Source organism: Ambystoma mexicanum, chromosome 7p (genome assembly GCF_040938575.1).
Source record: "Ambystoma mexicanum isolate Mex_15411 chromosome 7p, UKY_AmexF1_1, whole genome shotgun sequence".
Taxonomy (NCBI): domain Eukaryota; kingdom Metazoa; phylum Chordata; class Amphibia; order Caudata; family Ambystomatidae; genus Ambystoma; species Ambystoma mexicanum.
In genome coordinates, this window is record NC_090939.1 from 816,034,369 (window position 1) to 816,055,889 (window position 21,521).

At 43.5% G+C, this 21,521-nt stretch overlaps 1 protein-coding gene across 4 annotated transcripts in view; it reads right to left on the reverse strand.

Annotated features, from left to right (window-relative positions):
- PHKA2 (phosphorylase kinase regulatory subunit alpha 2) overlaps nt 1-21,521 on the reverse strand; it is an 840,998-nt gene that overhangs the window by 588,939 nt on the left and 230,538 nt on the right. For all 4 annotated transcript variants that reach the window (XM_069636956.1, XM_069636954.1, XM_069636955.1 and 1 more), the window contains exon 4: nt 18,904-18,951. In XM_069636956.1, coding sequence (XP_069493057.1) covers nt 18,904-18,951 — 48 coding nt within the window. The remainder of the gene's footprint in view (nt 1-18,903; nt 18,952-21,521) is intronic.

Here is a 21,521-nt window from a genome sequence, read left to right on the forward strand (position 1 = left end):
TCCTTGAATACGCTGTGCGCGGAAATTGATTTTGGTGCACGCGGCTGGCACAGACTTTCGCACGCGCACTCTGTGCGCCAGCCGCGTGCGCCACTTGTGCGCTGAATTCTATGAATTACCCCCATAGTGTTCAACAATGGCCAAAACAGACTACGCTGGACTGAAGATAACCTTGCACAATTCGGCATTGTGCTAAAAGACTATCAATAAATGTCAAAATTCAGGATACAAGGAACATTTTGAATACATCAATCTGTTACAATTGTTTACCACTAATCACAAGAACAAGAATAGACTACCTCCCACTCATGTATTCGATTTAGACGCTCAAAGACAGAAAGCATTGTTTAGATCTGAGAAAAAAGTTGCCTCACTCTTACCTATAAAGTCGAGATGGATGAGTTTAAAACTGATCAAAACCAGATATAGGAATTGGCGCAGAGCGTATCGAGTAGCTCTCTATCAGAAAGATGGAGAGTCCATGTTAAAGGCGATGGGCTCTAAAGATACCTCACAAATATGGGCCCTGATCAATAAGACAAATCAATCGTCCCAAAACTCAATGCAAATAAATGATGTGGTGGAAAGTCAATGGATAGCTCACTTTGCCAAATTATATGCCAAGCCAGATACGTGTATAAAGCCCAATTTCCAAATCTCTAACAGCGGTTGTATTTGGAATTTTCTGTTGAAGATATATTGTATTATATAAACAAATCTAGTCGTTCACGAGCACCTGGACCTGACGGTCTTTCAATAATGATGCTTAAGCAATTCCCAGAATCATGGGCTTTATTTCTTTATCATCTATTCATGCAAATCAATAACACGCAAACACTCCCTATCTCGTGGCGTCACTCCACCATTGTGCCAATATTCAAGAAGGGCGACAGACAAATGTTGTCTAATTATAGACCGATCGCCCTTCTTGATTCACCAGGTAAAATCTTTTCGAGATTGATATGGAGAGATCTGCAAGAATGGATTAAGCTCAACAAACTGCAAGATAGGTTTCAGACTGGTTTTGTGGCAGGTAAAGACACAGCGATTAACCTTGCATCGCTTAATGCTATTAAGTCACTATGTCATCACCAAAAACAGCCTCTGTTTATAGCATTTGTATATTTTAGAGAGGCATTTGACTCCATTGACCGTGCATTACTATTGAACAAACTTATAAAACTACAGTGTCCTTTATACCTAATTAAGCTAATTGTGTTGCTAGTTTCTGACACTTCCATGCAGGTCAGACTCTCTCTTGATGGTCTGATGACATCTGTGATCCAAACCCATCATGGACTCAAGCAAGGGTGTATACTTGCATACACTATTTGTAATCTATTCATTTTGGACATGGGCGATACATTTGTTAATATCAATTCTGTTGCCCCTAAGCTAGGGTCACAACAAATCGCATGGTTACTCTATGCAGATGATCTTATTTTGTTATCTAAAACCCGAGGAGGACTGCAAAGACTTATTGAAGGTCTTTCAGCATAGACAATAGAGAACCATTTGTCGATCAATTTGGAAAAAACACTGATCATGGAATGTCGCAACACAAAGAGTCGTCCGCGCAAACATTTTGTGTGGACATTTCAAAAGGAACACATTTTAATATCTTCAGAATATAAGAATTTGGGAATGATGATTAATGACTCTTCAAATGAATCTTTCTATAACATCAATATTAAAAATAAGTTATATGCCTTAATCTCGTAAGCCAAAGTTATATTGTACAAGTATGGTAAATGTACTCTTTCATCAGTAATGACGTTCTATACAATGAAGGTTACACCGATTATCACTTATGGTTCTGAGACAAAATCACCAAGAGCTCGAATCTTTTGGGATCGCTTGGAAGGGAAATTTTGGCGCTCTGTGCTTAGTTTGCCTAATACATTAACAGTCTCATTTATTCATTTTGAATTGGGAGCCCTTTCTCTATTTAGTGTGTACGCATGGAAATTGTGCTCTTTTTTTTAGAAAATATCTTTTATATGTACAACATCAAGATATAACTTAAATGTTTGCATTATATTTGTTGAAAGCGATACACCCATTCCCTTTGAAATGGAGAACTTTTATTTTAGACATTCTGGACAATGCTGAGATATAAATTCAATTGCTGATTAATGATCCTAGGTGAGCACAACAGAAAATATACTAGCAGGAGTGGATTGACACTCTTAACAAATGTTATGCTTATAAGAGCACTCACTTGATGTTTTTTGGATATAAAACATGTAGAACCATAGAGCCTTATTTACTTAAATACCCTTCTGCGAAATTTAGGAATTTGTTTATGCGATTCAGACTCAATCTTTGGCAAACCAGAGAAATTGTATGTAGAGTTTTATTAAAGCATGAAAATGTGTGCAGGCTTCGTATTGTCTGAACAGTTGGAAACTCTAAAACATGTTATTGTCAATTGTCCTGCCCTGACTGAAATCTGTATCAAACATTTTAGACACCTATTTAATAATAGATCAAAAAATGCTGAAGAATTTTGGTACAGAATGTGGGATATTTTGACCCACTCAGCTGTGCTATGCTACATCACTTTACTTCATTGGTGCAATAAACATCACAAAATGGCCGCGCTGACTCATGTGCCCGCCAAGATCTCTAAACTGTGTGTTTGTCACAACCAGAAAATGGCTGCACCACCCTGCCACACACATTTCAGGTGGGGTGGAACAGAGTACTCGCTGCAGGAATGTGCCAGTGTGCTCTGCAACATTTAACATGGAGTGAAGTGAAAGAGGCAGCATTAGTTTGCTGAAAACCCAAAATGCCTCTTTAAAATGACACTTTCCCAACCTTAAATGTGCTGCTTGGTGATAAATTCATCAATATCTCATGAACCACTGTGATTAAAAAGGCCCTGCAATGCCCAGGATCATTCATTGTGTCTCAGAGGAACCGGGCCTCATTTGAATGACAGTTCCTGTAAAATGTATCCTTGAAAAATCAACCCAGGCTTTGTTTTCATTTTACACGGGAAACGCAGGAAACACGGCTATTTCTTTGCATCAGTATCAAGAATCAGCTGTCCAGACAAAACTCTAAATAGATGCCTGTAACTGTATCCATGCTGCAAACAACTCAAGCACTCAAGAAAAGAACTATAGCTGCAGAAAGTGTATATTTGCTGGAGATAAAAACCGGACTGAAAGAAATAGTAAAATGTGTTTTTTCCTGACTGAAGGGGCAAAAAAGTACATTGTTGTGTAAAGGCTTGATTACTTAGAAATGTAAAAGAATTTGTTACTGATAGAAATACACCTATACACTGTTTTCATTCTATAGGTTTAAAGTCGATATTTGAAAGGAGAAAATCAAAGCTAAAACCCAGGATGAGTTGGCAAACTATATAAAAAAAAAAAAAAACTTGCTCTGCCAGTTGCTAGCCCTGAGAAAGGGTGATACCTCATAAACCTCTGGCACAGGAAAGGCTAATTGGTAGCTTGGAGGCTTTGAACACCAGGACAAAGGGACTTCCCAAGTCGCATCAGACATTCGTCTTTGCTTCAGGCTGGAACAATAGCAGGCTGAGACTCTCACCTGTCAAGTGTGAGGGGCAGTAAACTTCAATCAAGACAGAGGCCCCCCATCCTGCTTCAAAGGAATTGACATTTGCTTGCAGTTGGGGAAAAGAAGAAAAAAATGGATGAAGTGACAATAGACTTCCTGTTGGTTTTAAAAGCCTATTTTGTAACTAAACTTTCAAGACATTTAACTTTACACAAGAATTAGGAAAAATATTAAAAGTTTGTAGTTTTAAATCTAATTTTATGCTCTTTCTTTGAAAACTTGGTAGAACTCATTACTGCATAAGGAACAGAAGTTGTAAAGAATAATAGATTGTGGGGAAAGTATTGATATTGCGAACATAACATTTTGTACACACATCCCAGGGGTAAATGCGCATCTGTGTACAAAGTTGGGAAATTTTATGCAAAATCTTTCATGGTTAAAATTGCCAAAATGTAGCAGAAAGGCAAACCAGGTCCCACAGACTTGGGATTTGGATTGAAATGTGACCCACAAAATATGTAACCGGTGTATCTGATTTTCTCAGAGGTTATAGCTGCATAGATTTGTATTTATGGCAAAATTAGATTTTGGTTCCAGTGGCTAGGGGAGGTTTCTAGTCATTGTAAAAATTATTCCATAAACATGACATCCTTTTCTGTGATCCAATCAGCGAAGAGCAAGGCGGAAACTATGCTCGTGCCCAATCCTAGCATTATGGGTGTGGGTAGTAAGCCTGCCCCTGTCATATACTTTAGTGATGTCATTTGACATGATAAATAAGGGACTCTGACAACACACACAGTCACTGATTCCTGACTTTCTTCCTGATTTCCTATGTGGCGTCCTGTTCCTGATTTCTTCATCCTACTTGATCCTGATTCCAGATTTCATTGCAAGGCCTATGCATTGCTGAACCCCTTTTCAGCTAGGCCTCAAATTCTAAAAATCCCAAAAACCCAAGGGAAGCATACTGATCCAGCCTGGCTTGCTACTACTATATGCATGCCTGCAAACTCGCCATCCCACTGATCTCCAGTCTCCAGTAACCAGAAAGGCCAGTCCAGTGCAGTCTGGTGACAAGAACGGCTTAGATGATCCTGTCCTGCCCAAGTTGCCCAGCTGTCCTTGGTTAGACCCGATCCTGTGATGACCAGAACCCTTGACGGTCCAAAATCCTAAATTAAAGTGGACTGTAAGTATTAGTGGGAATCATAGAAAACCATAGCATACCTTGCCTTGCCTTATGCCAATTTCTAAATCATCATATCCTTACCTTCATAACTTCTAACATTGTCAGAATCCTTATTGCAACCCTGTCTTTGATTTCTCTTGCTAAGCGCCATTTCTTTAGTCATTTTTATCTTGTGTAAATCTTAAATTATCAATCCTACTTCGAGTGATTCGACTGGTTCCGCCAGGGCGGACACTGGGGATCTGGTGTTGAAGTCATGAATCAACTCTAGAGCTTTCCTTGTCCCTCCTTGGTATTCTGGCCAGAATGCTCTAGCATAAAGTAAAACTATAGTAAATATTTTCTTGTCCAAACTGAGTTTCTTTTCTGTTTTCACTACCCGATTTTTCAAAAAACGCCTCTCATTCAACCTTGCATATCTTCCTCAGTTTAACTAGAGACTTCATTTCAACTCTGGATTATACCTAAGACCCATAGCTACATCCCAACCACACTCAAAATTAGTGTATTTCACCCGTTTTTCTTAAAAACCGTTTGGTTAATTTTAGGCGGGAAACCGAAATTTTGCAAAGTTTTACATGTGTGATTTTTATTCTAAATTATTTTCAAACTTCCATTCAGATTCAAAGTGTTTCCTTTTGCTCAAACTATAGCTCATGATTGTTAATATCTTTCCAATGTTGCTCCCATAGAGATTTGTATTGATTTAAGAATATTTGCACACATTCATTGTTTTACCCAGCCATTTCCGAATGTCATTTTAAAGTGTAAGGTTTCAAATCCATTTTTCTCTCTTGTTTGGGGGAGGGAAGGTTGGATTTGAATTCTGTCTTCCATCCCTTATTCCTAATAACCTGCTGCTTCCTTATATCTATTCAGAATTGTTTGTTTGTGGGTTGAGGAATATTGCAGGGGGAAATCCTAACTTAAGTGCTATCTTTCCAAACAAGCCAAAAGTGCTCTTTTCCCTGGTGTTTTATATTTTGTGTTGCTATTTTATCTTTACCAACCAGCCTGATTCCTGGTCCATCGTGACCTGGGGTTTTTGAGAAGGGGTGTGATATGAGTGGTATATGACTCAGAATATTGAACCTATATATATAATAAAATAAGCATTTCAGCTGTGTGCTGCATACTAGGCTGAGACCAGGGTGTATCGCATGATTGAAATACTTAACAAGAATAATGAGTGCAACACAATTGAGCCTCGGAATTGCCATCATTCAGTATTTACAAGCATTAGCGCTGGACAATTGCGAAATCGAAAATTTAAATATTAACCTGCTTGGTGCTGTTCGGACCTTTTTTTTGTGCATCTTTTAAGTGTTTGTATAATCTAAATGGATCTATTTTATTAATATGGTTAAAATGTTATTGTATTTGTATTATCTATTGTAATATATATTAATTGTGTACTGGAAATATTGAAAGGTTGATTCATCAGCCAGACAATTAATAAAAAAATAAAAATGTGAGACATCAGTCATAATTACTTCAGTGTTACTTGCAATTTTTTTTTTGCGGAATTCCCTATCCACAAATCCATGAAGTAAAACAGTTACAAAACGGTCCTTCTTCTTTTTGCAATGGGCCAAATGTGAATAATGCACTTAGCTTTCGACAGCAGCTTTTCAAATGTCCTTCATTAGGGGGGACCACAATTCGGATAGTGCAAAGATCACCTAAAATGGAAAAATAGTCCTTGCTGTGCCGCTATCAAGTATTGTCCAGATCGCATAGATAGAGTAGGCATCATTTGGGTTGAAAGAATTAGTGATTTTTGACTGTGGAACACACATTACAGTGATCAGTGTGTGATGAAGCCTCTGATCCTTACGGAGTGATGTTCTTGTTTTTTAAAAAACAAAGGGAAAAAAAACAATTTAGCTCAGAGACTGCTCGAGCGGTCTTTCCAAATCAAACTGTCATCCCCTGCGACGGACACCAGTGCGCGCAGGGGCTGTCTTGTGCGGCAGGACCAAAAGACAAAAGATGCGGGTGCCCGAGGTGAGTGTTTTTGGTGACAGTGTGAGTGTCTGTGGGAGAGCAGGGAGATTGTTTGTGGCGTATGGAAGGGAGAGGCTAAACGTGAGTGTGTATGCATGTTTGGTGCAGTGGTGTACCAAGCAGGGAGGAAAACGGGGGCAGCTTGCCCCCCAGCGGCTCTTTTAAGAGCCAGACCAGGACAATGAGGGTGCTGAGCAGGAACATGGTGTGCCAGGACACCTTTCCCCTTAGAGCTCCAGACAGCAGAAATTCCCTGATGGGAGGAAAGGGGGACAATTAGCAGGGACCTTTTCGTCCCTTAAGAAATGTGAACGGGGGTGAACAGAAGTGAGAATGGTATAATGCAGCATGCTTTATGACATAATGACTATGGCTTTGAAACCCAAGGGGGATTTGTTAGACTCACATTCATGGATGGGGAGAATAAAACTATATCCATATTTGTATTGATCAACATATTTCTATGACAATGTATATAGTGTAAAGTTAGTTTATTGTGAAAGTCTAGTTTTTAATGTAATGTGGTTTGCTTCCAAAGCATTGCTATAAATAAAGTATTATTCAAAGCAAAACCTTAATAAATATCTATATCAACTGCGGAGTGCCATAGGGATCCTGTGTCTCGCCAACACTCTATAACATCTTCACCAAGCCACTCTTCGACGATCTCGATAATCTGGGTGTCACCTATACCAACTACGCAGACGACACCCAGATTCTCCTACCACTTACTGGGGATTATGTTGAAGACCTGGCTCTGGTGAACAGAGTCTATAGCATCGTTCAAGCATGAATGGCCAACCATGGCCTATGCTTGAACGATGACAAAACGGAGCTTATCATCCTGGGCACTGCAGCCCGCATCTCCAAACTCAACCAAAACTACTCAGCCTTCATCATCGATTGCAACACTATCAAGGTCGCCAGAGAAGTAAAAACCTTAGGTTTCTACTTTGATGCAACACTATCCTTAACCAAACAGGTGAACTCACTGGCCTCATCCACGGCCTATACATGTAAATTAATACGCGCTGGGAAACATTTCTTATCAGATGACAGTTGTCTTATCCTAGCCAGAGCCCTCATCTTATCAAAATTAGATTACTGTAACGCCCTTTACATAGGGACAACCAAACAAATCATCAATAGAATTCAAGTGCTCCAAAATAATGCACTTAGAGCAGCCTTAAGCATCCCTAGAAGAGCACATATCTCAGAAATAAGATGTAAACACAAATGGCTTTCTACTCAAGACAAAATCAACCTTAAATCTGCCTCCATCATCCACAAATGTTTAAACAACAAAGCCCCCAGCTACCTTTCAGAATGCTTCAATAGGAAAAATCCCTCCAGACCTACAAGGACAGTCAGCCCTAACTGCCTCCTAGTGCCCAGATTTAAATTTACCACTATTGGAGGATCCAGCTTCCCAGTCAAGGCAGCTCAGTTATGGAACGCCCTACCTCTTGCACTTAGATCCGACCAAACGTTCAACAACTTCAGAAAGAATACCATAAAATGGCTCACCAAGAATGCAACATAAATGGCACTCTACCTCTCGCACCTCCACTTGTACTCTACCTGACTTGCTATTTTGTTCACCATTGATTTGACTGTTTGGTGGTGCTATATCTGCACTTGTACTTGTCTCACCTGTAGAGCCAAAAAACTGCCTACTCTGTAACTTGCGTGTTCTGTAACTTGTAACTTCTGTAACCAAGCTGTAAACTTCCTTGTCTCTTGCGCCCTGCTACCTCAGGGTCCGGTGCGCATAACAAATAAATAAACAAACAAACAAAACTGTGAAAATGTGTTCAGTTGCTTAAATTGTCCACATCCCCGTTTCACCATTTAGCCAAAGTGTGTGATCCTGGGAAAAACATTCAATCACACTGGGCCTCATAACGAGGTCGGCGATAACCCACCAGAGCAGGAAGTCAGGCAGCAGATCTTGTATGTGCCATTCCCATGGAATCCCATAAGACTCCATGGAAATGGGGACTCGAAAGCACCAGCACCGTCGCTGACGGTGCTTCCATGGCAACTCTGCATGCCGGGGCCGCTGCGCCCGGCAGGCCGAACGCAGCGGCACCGGCAGGCAGACTCGTATTGTGGCAGTCTGGACCGGACCACCACACTTGTAATCAGGCCGACTGTGTCTTATCTGCAGCTCCATAAGTGATTCACTTCATGGATTATGTTAATATATCATGCTATTATAAAAAAGCCTAATGATTATAGAGTTGCTCCATATATAATAATAGTGCAATTTAGGAATGTTGCGCCCCAAAATTATTTGCCACTTGGTTTACTTATGGCAACTTATTCAATAGTCCCTTCTATAGTACCTCCAAGTATCAAAGACTGATGATGCTCCTTTCAATGTACTTTTCTGTGAAGTCACTTCTGTTGGTGCAATCCATGCACAAATTGGAAGTTTTGCATGTATGGTATGTGTTATTATTTGGCTAGCCTGGTATATGGGGGCAGCTAGTTTAGCCCTTTCTTACTGTGGCATGCCTTTTTTTCTGGTCCCCATGTCCAGGACAGCAGTGTTGCTGTGTGCTCCTGCTTGGCCTGGCTACCTTTAGAACAGCAGTCTGGAGCAGGACACGGACAGCCATGTGGCTATATGCTCCTGCTCTGCACCTTCGAGGCTCACCGGGAGGCATAGCAGGAGCACGCTGTGTGTCCCACTCCAGGCCCAATAAGGGGCAGAGCCAGATGCAGAGCAGGAGCACACAGCTCCATGTCCCAATCTTGTCCTGATGTTGCAGGGAGAGGGTACATAGTCAAGTCATCATATGCATTCATTTACAAAGGTGCATTGGGGGGGAGTAGAAGGACTTTTTTCGTAGCTCGTGCCCCCCACCCTCCCACACTTGCAATGGGGGATACTCCCCTGGGTGAAACCCCCAGTATTATGCTATTTCTGCTTTTAAATGCTGCACACAAAAAGGACGAAATGCATCTTTTTTTATGTGTAGTCTTTATAAAGCGGAAATATCACATAGAACCCTGGGCTTGGTTTCTTGCCTCTTGGAATATACACAGAAACTGACTTCTCACACATCATTCAGTTACACTGTGAGGTGAATGGGTTAATCTAGCTTTTGTGCAGACACGTTCCTACAATGTATTTTGACGCTTTCCTGGAATTCGACGAGGACTGGTTCCCGTTGACATTTATATATTTGTATGTACTAGACACAGTCATTGCAAAGCCTGTGCTGCACTACCACATGTGACAACCAGCTCCTCCTCACGGTAAAGAGACAGCAAGTCATATCTTACGTCACTCCACTCGTGGGTGCGCCCTTAAAGGGGCAGGCACCACAATGCTGTCCTTTTATCCATATGTTGTAAGGACTAACTCCCGCAAATAACATTTCCCAAACTAAGAGAGCTTGTTGGGTGATGTTGGGGGCTGCTCCGGGTTACCGGGCAGCCCCATACTCAGGTCGGGGGACACCCGACAGGACACACTGGTGCGGCCCTCATGCTGCAGACTCATGGGTGGGGGTCACCCCACCCGCTCCGGACCCCCGGAGCTCCACACGTGGCCGGGGGCACCCGGCTCACAGCGGCCCCGGGCCTGGGGGCACCCCGGCCGGGGACGCCACCCTAGCCCGCCTCACAGGGCAGGCTGGACCCACAGGGACGGTGTTGCCCGGCAGGGGTCCCGTCCTCGAGCTGGGCCCCGTCCTTGGGCCCGGCACACGCAGCGCAGCACCAGCACGGTGCTCCAAGGAACGACGCTGGAGCCTGATGGTGGCAAGACTGATGAGCCGGAAGCGGCCCGTTACTTTTATTATGTTGGTCACGTGACCCATGACAACATCCTGGGAGCTACCATGCTCCCAGGGGTTTACATTGCAACAGGTGATAGTTATGAATAGAGGCAGTCGGACCTAAAGAGTAATAGGAACTGCATGTCCTCCTACATCACATCACGTAACAACAAGCTAAACGCTTTGAAACTTCAAAATCTCTGGAGCATTTATAGTCGGTCAGAACGCTCGCTTTGACCTCTGGGCAGAGCCTGCTGACACCGGTTCGAATCCCGGCAGGGCCAAACCTAGCCTTTCATCCTTCCAAGGTCGATAAATGAGCACCACACACTGTGGGTAAGCAGCACTCAGATGCCTGACGGTTCGTAGCGGTACATAAATACAAATGATTATGATTACTAGCTTGCATTGTGTAGATGTAACGTGTGGCGATATGTTATAGCCAGGTTAACACAAACACAGGAAAACACAGGACTCTCCTGGGTTTCTAGCATATACTTTGACATTAGTCTGATACTTGATGGCAAAGTGGTTGGATGTTCACTTTGCAGAACCATGTTTCATGCTTTCCAAAGTGGGCACTGCAGTGTCAACATTAAATGTATGTAAATTAAGGGCATGTTTCTGAGTCCTGAATAGATGTTTCTTCCTCTCTATATCGAAAAATAAATATTCACTTTGCAGATGTATTCTCTGAAATGTGGGTGCCAAATCAGGAGATAGTGTATACCCATATCAGCGCTCGAAGGACGTAATCTAGTGAAACAGAGCAAACAAAAGGTACAACTAATATTTGCTCAGAAATTAAATGATTTTGAATGCTGCGTGTGCTTGGCCAGGGCTTACATTGACTTACCAATGACAGGAGTACATGAATGGCCGAATATGATGCATGATCCGTCCTTCTCCAAACAGTTTTACCTGCTATCCTATATGTGTCCATGCAATTTAAAGCGTCCTAGCAAATTGTCTGAACATGTTACAAACCCTCCACCTCTTACACGGAGAAAACAGTTTCCAAACCAGCAAAGTATCAACGTTATAATGTGAGTATTATGATAGGGTATAAGACAAAGAAATGAAACCTTGAGCTGCTCAATTTTCACGGCGAGATGCTAAACTTGTGTATGGTTTCACCTGTGTACATTCAACTCTTAAAGAAGAATAGCCACCAACAGCCTCCCACTCTCCAACCTGCGTGACTGTTTGTATACAATTGTGCTTGGATTTTGGAAGTAATCACTCTGGATACTTGAATAAATGTATCAAATCAGTTTGTATACTGATATATGAATACACAGGCTCACCAATACGGATCCACCAGGACAACACACCAACACGACTCCGACCCTGAACCATTCAAAGCCTTAACCGACCAGGGTCACACTAGATAACCTGAGAATAGTTATTATCCACCCAGTCCCACACCGGAAGATTAGGTTCAGACGCACCTACCAATCCAAACTATACTCAATAGGATACAGTTGGGTCAGCGCAACATTACCAAAGCGAGTCGGCCCACGAGGAACCAGCAACATCCCAACCCACAGGTATACAACTGTAACGGAACCATAAGTACCTGAATCATGATACAGACCCCACTAACCCAACCCTCAATCTTCTACACACTTAAACCCACACAAAACCACACAACCATCTCTCTCCCAGCAATCCGCACGCACTTTACCACACCGCATCAACAACACATAAACTTCACCCACAGCACTCGAGGCTTTCGCCCGATCCGATACTAGCACCAAAGCCCAGCACTCGGTGTATACCGAGCTGAAGCTGCCAACAGCACACCACCTCTCCCACTCTCCTTCTCCCCTCTTCTCGACTAACCCTACCCACCCTTCCTGTTTGCAGATCCGCCAGAGCGCCTGGGGACCAATTCCGTTGGTGACGGTGCGCTATACAATTACCGCTAACATAACATAACATACTCTGTTCAGTGCTGCAGGGGGGGGGTCCGGGGCAGTGTGGGCCCCCTTGTTATTCTAAACATTTTTTTTTTATCTCAATTGGCTTCTGCTCCCATATGGTAGCTGTCATGATCTTCGAACAGGTCTGCCCATCGGCCCCAGCCACCTTTGCACCACCTTGCAGCATCCAGCATTTTGCCTAATCCCTTCACAGCAGCCCCAATGACTTAACAAGGGAGTTGATTGGTCCAGGAGACACTATGGTTCCATGACTTATCCCCAACGTGCACTCGGGAGTATTCCCTTTGTGGTCATTGATCATTGATCAGGCTTGCACATCATTCCACACCTGGTATCTTGCCCAACTCCTTCCCAGTAGCCACAGCAATGCAACAAGGGCACTGATTGGTCCTGGAGGCCTCATGTGATTGTGATGTGCTGAACCGCAGGAAGAACCCTTATGCCCATTGAGGACCTAGAGAATGCCCTGTATCACCGTAGCTGATGACCCTCCAAGATTTGTGTTCAATTCCTCGTCAATAGGCCCGGGGATGCAACAGCAACAAGCCGATTGGTCCTGGGGGCATCTTGTGACCATGACATGACCGATAACAGGAAGAGCCTTTATGCCCATTGAGGAATAATGGCACTACCTGCTTGCTGGTTTACCTGGCTTGCCACCCCCCCACAACCCCACACCCTGGCTTATTAGGAACCCTTAAAAGATGGGGCTGTCCTGACATGGTCCAGGAACACTCTGGCAGTAGAATGAGCACTTTCTCCTTCGGTGAGGCTAATGTAATCTGAATGGCTTCTCCCACCACTCTGCCTCCCCACACAAGACTGTGCTTTCCTATTTCCACCTTCCCTGTACTGGTTCTGGTCACCCCATCCAACACCTGCTCCAGCACCTGTTTTGTGCTCCTTTCATCCCATCCAAAAACCACCCTCTATCCTGGGGCTGGTCGTGGGCTCATCCAACCCAAATCCTACCCCTACCATAGGGCTGTTTCTGGGCTCTGTCGCTTACCAATCCCTGGTACTGTACAAAATGTATCACTGTTCTGTTCACTAAAGTTAATGTAACTTGCTTCTCCCGGCATCTTCTTTCATTTGTAAAGCACCCAGTAGTGGCATTGCTGCCAGCAGGCTTAGCCCTATGGACAGTGCTTCTGTTCCAAGCACCTACTGCTCTCAACAAATGAAAAACAAAAATACCAATCCAATAGGCGTTAAATGGGTGAAACCGTTAATACAGATTCAAAACGTAATTGTTGAAGTGCACAGTGTGCTTTTTTAGGCTTCTTTTCAAAGCTAGCAAAATAGGCGAACAAAGCTAACCTGGAACTGTAACCAGTGCTTAATTTGTAAAAAAATAAGTGCCAGGACTCAAATATTTTCTAGCACTCCTGTGACACTGCGGGTGGGCACCACCGCTGCCACCACCCATAGCTGCTTCCCACAGTGTCGACATATTTTGGGGTTACACTACAGCTTGTAGTATAAAGTAACCTGGTATAGCGTAGTGTATCAGTCCTCCTGGGTACCTTAAGGCATACCCATTGCTTAGTTTGTTTAAATCCGAGTATTATGTCCGAGAGGAAGCACCAAACACTTTCAAAATCAATACACGTTCACTGTAGTCAGTACATGGGACACTTTATTGATTCATAAGTGTCCTATGTTATCTTGCCCAAATGTTTACACGTGTTTCAGCCCTAATTAGGCCTTTTTCAAAACTGGGCTCATTCTGCTTCTTTCTAAGTTAATTAAGGAAGCAATTGCTCCACTGAAGATTAAAGGATCGATCCCTAGGCCCTGTTTGTTACAGAAGGCGAAGCCTCTCTGTCGGCGTTCTGCGTGCTGGTTGATGCGGCATTAACCAGCACACGGAACGCCGAGAGAGAGGCTTTGCCTTCTACACTACAGCTCACACCTGCTCATTATGGTTGATGGATGCACTGACTATCACCACTTGATAATTAAAGTGAGTCTGAGACAATAAGTGCCAGGGCTCAAAAATAAGTGCCTTGGTTGAGTCCTGGCAAATACCCCACAAATTAAGCACTGACTGTAACCATAATCCTTAGAGGGGATTCTCTTGTTGCAGCAATGCAGACATTCTAAACTGGTTTACCCTTTGCTGGAATAAACCATGCTTTTAGCACAGAGTTCAGATCTAGCAGCAATCATTGCCTGAGGTTTATTGGTGCTATAGTCCAATTCAGGGTTTTACCCAAATTGACCTTTTACAATTGACCTTTTGCCCTAATTGACCTAATTATAGTGGTTCTAATTGACCATCTGCACAATTGACCTTTATATTATGTTAGTTATTTTATATATGTATTGGGTTGGTTTTGTACTATAAATAATATAAGGGGATTGGGTGGGGGGTTGCAGGGGTTTTTGGATTGTGTGGGGGTTTGCGGGGGGTTTCCCCCCTCATATATGTCCTAATTGACCTTTTAGATTAGGTCAATTCTCCCAAGGTCAATTCTACCAAGGTCAATTGTGAAAAGGTCAATTAGTATGCATCCCAATTCAGGAGATAGGCCTGTTAAAGCAAATTGCCCAAGGTATCCTTCAGTGAATTTGTAGTCATGTTTTCTCTGTGGTTTCAGACTGCGCCTTGCTTATAAGTTTAAATGCACCAGCTGCAAAGTTCCTTTGAGTGCTGGGTCCTAAATATTCAGTAGATGGCCAGGCTGCTATGTGATGCAAAGCTCTACAGTTCAGCAGTTTGAACGACTCTCTGGAAATGACCCAATACCACATTTCAGAACCTGTCAGGTTTTATTTTATTTTAGTTTAATTTATGTCCAGCACTGGCCCTACCCAGAGGTTCTAGCAGCATTTCTTTCTCATCTTTCCATCAGCACACAGCGTTCAAACATTTCTTGTCACTGCTTTTGCAAGGATTTATTGGAAAGTATTTGAAAAGTTTCCCACAGTCCTGGTGACCGGTGTGGTGGTCTACAGTGTCTATGGTTTTAGGTAGAAAATTAATCAGGCCACAGGGATGCAGAAGGAGCAGGCCGAAGCAACCTATGTGGTATTTAGTATCATTGCAGCTCTTTGGAAGATTCTGGAAACGACTGCAGGTCACAAAAGATGCTGGTTGTCTTTGCTCTCACTAGTCCATGTTGTCTGATAAGGATTCAAGCAGTGGTCAACGGCTGGTGGCTCAGGGCTACGTGTCTTGAGGGTTTGCAAATCGCTCCACTGGGTCAAGGGAAGAGGGCAGCATGTTCCTCTGCTGCTGGTCACTAGAAGAAGGGTGGAGTGTGGACACAGTAGCTGAGATTCGCCCTCAGAAAGGAGCCTTGGAAGATGAATAGGTTCATCAGAGCTTTTGCATGATTCGTCTTTTGGACTTGACTAAAGTATAACCCCCCTTAAGCGCTTGTGCCGTGAGAAAGAAATGAGTATAAGGGTCCCTCTAAGCATGCAATGTCACAGCCATGGCCCGGCTCACAGCTTGGAACTACCTGTCCATCTTCACTGCCGCCTCCCTGGCTCCCTGCACAAAATACGTTTCCATCACTGCGAGAGGAAGGGGAGTGCTGTGTGACTGTTGCTGGACCCACCTGCACAGGTGGGCCCAGACTGAATCCACTGGCCATTTCCAGGATACGTGGCCCGGGTTGAAAACACTATACAGGGACCCCAATTGCTGCAATTAGCTGTGGGCTGCTCCTGAGATACACAGATCGGTGATGACTCCCTTCAGAGGCCCCCAAGCTACTGCTAACATGCCGGGCGGCACCTGGCAAACATAGCCCGCAAAGAAGGACTTTGTGGCCCCCTACATTCTGCTGCTGCTGTGAAATCACCATCAAAAGACACAGGAGAACCTTAAACGACCTGCTCCATTAAAGTGTATCTTTAGAGAGCCCTGGCCAGTTTGTCTTTCAAGTAAGGATTCTTGTGCACATTCTTTGTATTACAAAGTGCCCTTTGTATGGCCTTAATGGGACAGTTTGTCGAAAATCAGCGCAAATGCAAGGAGTGTACAGAATTCCCTCCCAAACCCCCTTTTATCTAAAAAATACAATACCTGATAGTTTACTGTGACTGATTCAAATTATATATAGTTACCATCCATTCACTAAAATACTGTACGCCAGCCTACCTTTTTCTGCCTTTCCTTGTGTTGTACATTTAATCTACCCTAGTGTTTCTTCATAGAGATTTGGGGAATTCCTATACCTATTACCTTTCCTGACCCCATCCTTATCCTAGAGTAGCACACCCAGGGTGATCCAGGAACTCAGGTAAGCTGGGGATGCCAGAAACAGGCAAGAGGTGGGTTTAAGTACTGTGAGGGTGTAGAAGAAGGAGAATGACGAGGGGTCATGTTTGGGATATAAACTTTTATTGTAAAAGAAAAACCTATCTCTCCCTATTTCTCAGGGCTTGCCCTGCCTCAACCTAGGAAAACTAAAGTGGGTTGTTAGAATGTCCATCCAAAATAATATGTTCTCCGTCATCTGTCAGAAACCTACCACTTAAACCAAAAGTCTATAACAAAAGTAAAGTTACTTCACCAGGAGAATGCCCCTCTTCTCTTGGTGTCTTGCTTCAGATTTATCGTGATAGCAGTTCTTTCAATATCCCTTCAAGATAGAGCCATGGGAATGACTTCCTTCCCTTGGTTCCTTTGTCAAAGTTCTCAATCGTGCTCCCTCAGCACTTTTACAGAAAGCTTCTATCAGTTCCTTCAACTCTTTCTAAGAAGTAGAAAAGCTCACGGCCTTATTGGCCTTTCCTTTTACCCTTGGAACCACAATTATCTTTTCCAGTCTTTTGGTAAACCCATCACAATTCTTCTGGAGCAGTGGTAATGGTTGGGCCACTGCGATGAGGGAAATGACATCCGATGCACTTTGCTGGGTCAATGGTAGTGGTTGGGGCACCTCGACAAGGGAGATGGCTCCCATTGCACTCTGCTGGAGCAGTGGTACTGGGTGGGCCACTGCGACGAGGGAGATGACTCCTGATGAACTTTACTTGGGCAGTGGTATGAGTTGGGCCACTGCGACGAGGGAGATGAGTTGGGCCACTGCGACGAGCGAGATGACTCCCGAGGTACTTTAATTTTCGTTCCATGATAAATTCAGTCCAATTGTACACATAGCTCTTCCACCTTTTCCTTATCGTGCCTTTCTGAGCACCTTATCTATCCCAATTATCTACCCGACTTTGCTCTGCCCTACCAATACTGAATGTTCTATCATACTGCTTCTTTGGCTCTCTGACACACAAAAGAACTAAGATGCCATGAACTATGACAGTAGAAGGTACACAAATGCAAAATAACATAACCCTAGCACTGCGAAACCTCTCTCCAGCCATCCCTCCTTCCAGTGCTGCACCCCAGTTGAGTCCCACAATAAATGTGGTGCAATTGAACGCAGTGCCTCCACCTTTTCCTTTTCATGACTTCCTGAGCATCTTGTCTATCCCTTGCCCTCATCCCATCTATCTATCTAACTTTGCTCCTCCTTACTACTACTGAATAGTCTATCATACTTCTCCTTTGCCTCTCTGACAGGCAAAGCGCTTCAACATCATAACCTATGACAGGAGGCACTATACAAATGCAGGATAACCTAACATTATATAGTTTTCGAGCGAGAATTTCTGTCTTTAGTGTATGTTTTGTAGCACACGCACATTTATCATTATGCTCTGATTAAACAGGCTATGGAGGGAGCGATGCCAGCACAACTTGTATCTCTTTGAGAATCCTGTCGGCCAACGGCACAGGTGGATCTACTATAGTGCATAGAAGACCCAATAAGGCACATTCTGGTGATAAGGGACTAGTGAGACAATCATAGAAATTCATGCGATTGTTAATCCTGCAAACCCTCTTCTGAATGGGTTGCTCAAACACTGCAGGACACAGTATGATTGATACTGAATCCCTGCACCTAATAAAATGTGTACTCTATGGCATACCTGGGTGTACTCTTTCCCCACTATTTCAAAACACGAAATACAACTAGCACACAAATGACACTAGGGAAGATATACTCACTCTGCGCTTGATACATTACAAGACTCTGCCTTATTCGCTAAGGTTGTCCAACTCCAGGCCTCGAGAGCTGGGATCCTGATGGGTTTTCAGGATACCTCTCATTAATATTCATGAGGAGAAATGTGCATACATTTAGAATCATTGTATGAAAATGTATCTCATGATTATTAATGAGGGGTATCCTGAAAATCCGACATGGATACAGTCCTTGAGGCCAGGTGTTGGACAAAACCCGTTTCGTGAAGACTTAAATCTCCCTTGAAATGTGGCAACAAGATTTAGCATGTGCAGGTGACCCCCAGACTAGTGTGTCAGAACGGAGCACGGTTGTTTTTCACAAGGTATGTATATAAATCACAAATGAATCATTGTGAATGTCTCTCATTTTGAGTTTTGCCATACCTGTCTCATCATGCACTGCAGCAGCCCCCGCATTAGCTTCACAACATTCTGTAAGAAAAAAAGAGAAGACCTTTAAATCTCAGATGCCTGTCGGTGCTTTTAACAATATTCTATATGCAGGTTATGGTTCAAATCCCTCAGGTCGATGCTTTAGCATCTGACTAGTGGAGGAAACATGCCCGAAGAGACTTGGAGAATCTTACAAAGTGCTCGATAAGAGAGGCTGTAATCCCCCATGTCACTGTATAGGCTCAGAATGATGCCAGTAAATTGGCAAAAAGCTGCCTGGTGCTTAAGGGGCTATACTTTCGAACAATGGTAGAAGGGTACCGAAAAAAGGTGTGCAACTGTGGTCTTGGCAGCGTAGAGAGGGAAGGTAGAAGCATAGTGCAACATGTGACCAGGTGTTGTGGCCGGGGCATTGCTATAGTCTAAGCGACTACAAGCTAAGACTCCTATTACAACTTTACACTTGCACAAGGACATGAATGGACAAATCCTCTGCATACAATGGTGAATATGGTCGTAAAAAGTAAAGGAATGGTAAACAGAAAAAATAAATATAGCACAACACTGCTCAGACCGTTCCCGCTCACTTCGATCACTGCTTTCAAATCATTAGTTCCTAGTGTGATATCTTGCTGACTGTTTATTGGTTGGGTGGCTCCGCACTGCTGTGGCCGGGGTCTGGCAGTTTGTTGGTTGGTTGGGTGGCTCTGCGCTGCTGTGGCAGGGGTCAGGCAGTGGGTGGCATGATGGTATCTCTAGGGAGGCTGAAAGAGAGTGGCTAGTTTCCAGTGACGGCATTGGCTGACAATTGACTGAGCCATGGACTGGGAAGACTAATGACAAGACAGGGAAGGAGGAGTTGTGTGGGCAGTGTGTGAGGAAGTATAAAGAGAACAGACTGTTTCTCTTGTCGGGTGAATGATGCTGTGAACAGAGTCCCTGACTGAGGAGAGTCCCATTGAGGATTTCCTCAGATTTGCCCCTCCCCTCTTGGCAGGAAAACGACCATTATATGGATCAAAACATAATGACAAAGGTCCATGGAGACTAGCACGTGAGCTTAGGCATAGATGAGGCACCCAAGAAAGGCATTGGCCATTATTATGGATTGATGGCTGACAGATTGACAAGTAGGGTGTGAGGTATAAAAATAAACCTAGGTTAGGAGAAAGGAAGGGAGAGGGGGCAATCACCCTGTAGCTAGAGGAATTATAATTCTTCCCATGGCAAACTGTGACGGGAGCAGTTATGGTGAATTAGAGGGAAGGAGAGACTTGTGGCACTTACTTTGAAGGGGCATTCGCACAGGTTTTGCTCCAAAGGCATCAAGGGCAGGAAGCTGAATAGATTAATTTAGCCCATCATCTCTATAGGTGAGCGTTAGGAGTTTTACTTCGTGGATAAAGGAGGGCACGGAACAGGGACGGTCCACAGGTAATCTATTATCAAGTTTCTAACTAGGGCAGCAATCCTGGGTATGCCAACATGTGCCAGGAATAAAGCAAAGGAGGAAAGGTGTCTTGAGTTTCCTCCCATAAAAGAGGATACTGTTTTATTGAAATGGCAAAGTATGAGCCAGCCTAATCAATTTCAGATATAAAGGGTCAGTTCACAAATATGATATGATATGAAAGGTTATTTATAACAAGCTTAATACCCAGGGGTTTCTAAACCCAGACCCGGGGATCGAACCTGTGTTTCTCTTTGTTGTCTTGCTTCCAAGGCAAGTACGTTGCCCCTGAGCTATCCTCCTGAGAAATAGTTCAAATCATTGCAAATATAGGGGAATGGCCACTGGGTAAGCTCTTCAGCAAACTCTTACTGGAGCAGTAATGATGTGATTTTACTAGCAGTGTGTAAGTAATTGGTAATTGTGCTAAAGGTTTCTGCAAAGTCTTGTTTCTACAAGAAAGTAAACAATACACATCTTTTGTATTCACTGGCGTAGTGTCCATGGGGGAATTACAGCAGTGCTTCATTACAGGTTTGAGGTTCCTATTGACCTTCTATATGTGAGGCACTACTCACATATTTATGCAACATAGACGTAAGGGGGAGGCATAGCGCTGGGCTTTTTCACCTTGAAGGGAAGTGGATGATGGAGTCTGGTGCATCCCCGGTCTCCTTTAGTAATTTAAATAATGAAGCAAGGGAGTCGCAAAGAGGTGGCCACATGTTAACAGTGTTAAGGTACTGTGATGCCTGCATGAAAGGCCATACCTAGCTTTGGATTCCAAATAACCGAAAAACACTGGATCTGGATTTAAATGGATTCCCTCACCAGGGCTCTGCAAATGGGAGGGCCCCACATCCTAAGGAATTCCAATACAGCTCGACCATAAGTAATCCGTATCCACTGAGCAGAGGTCTAAGCAAATGTAGGGATTCAGGTGCTAGTTTTGGAAATACATTCTTGGGGTGCCACCAAATGTAGGGTTTACCGCACAATGTTCTATTTCCAGTTCTGTGTTCTGAGTAAACATTAATATCCATAAACTCCTCTGCTAGTGTGGTTGAGCAGCCAAACCACAAGGCAAGTAGAACCTTGTAGGGGTTAACTTTTCAATGGCACAACAAAGGCCAAAATAGGACACAAATATCATGTACAG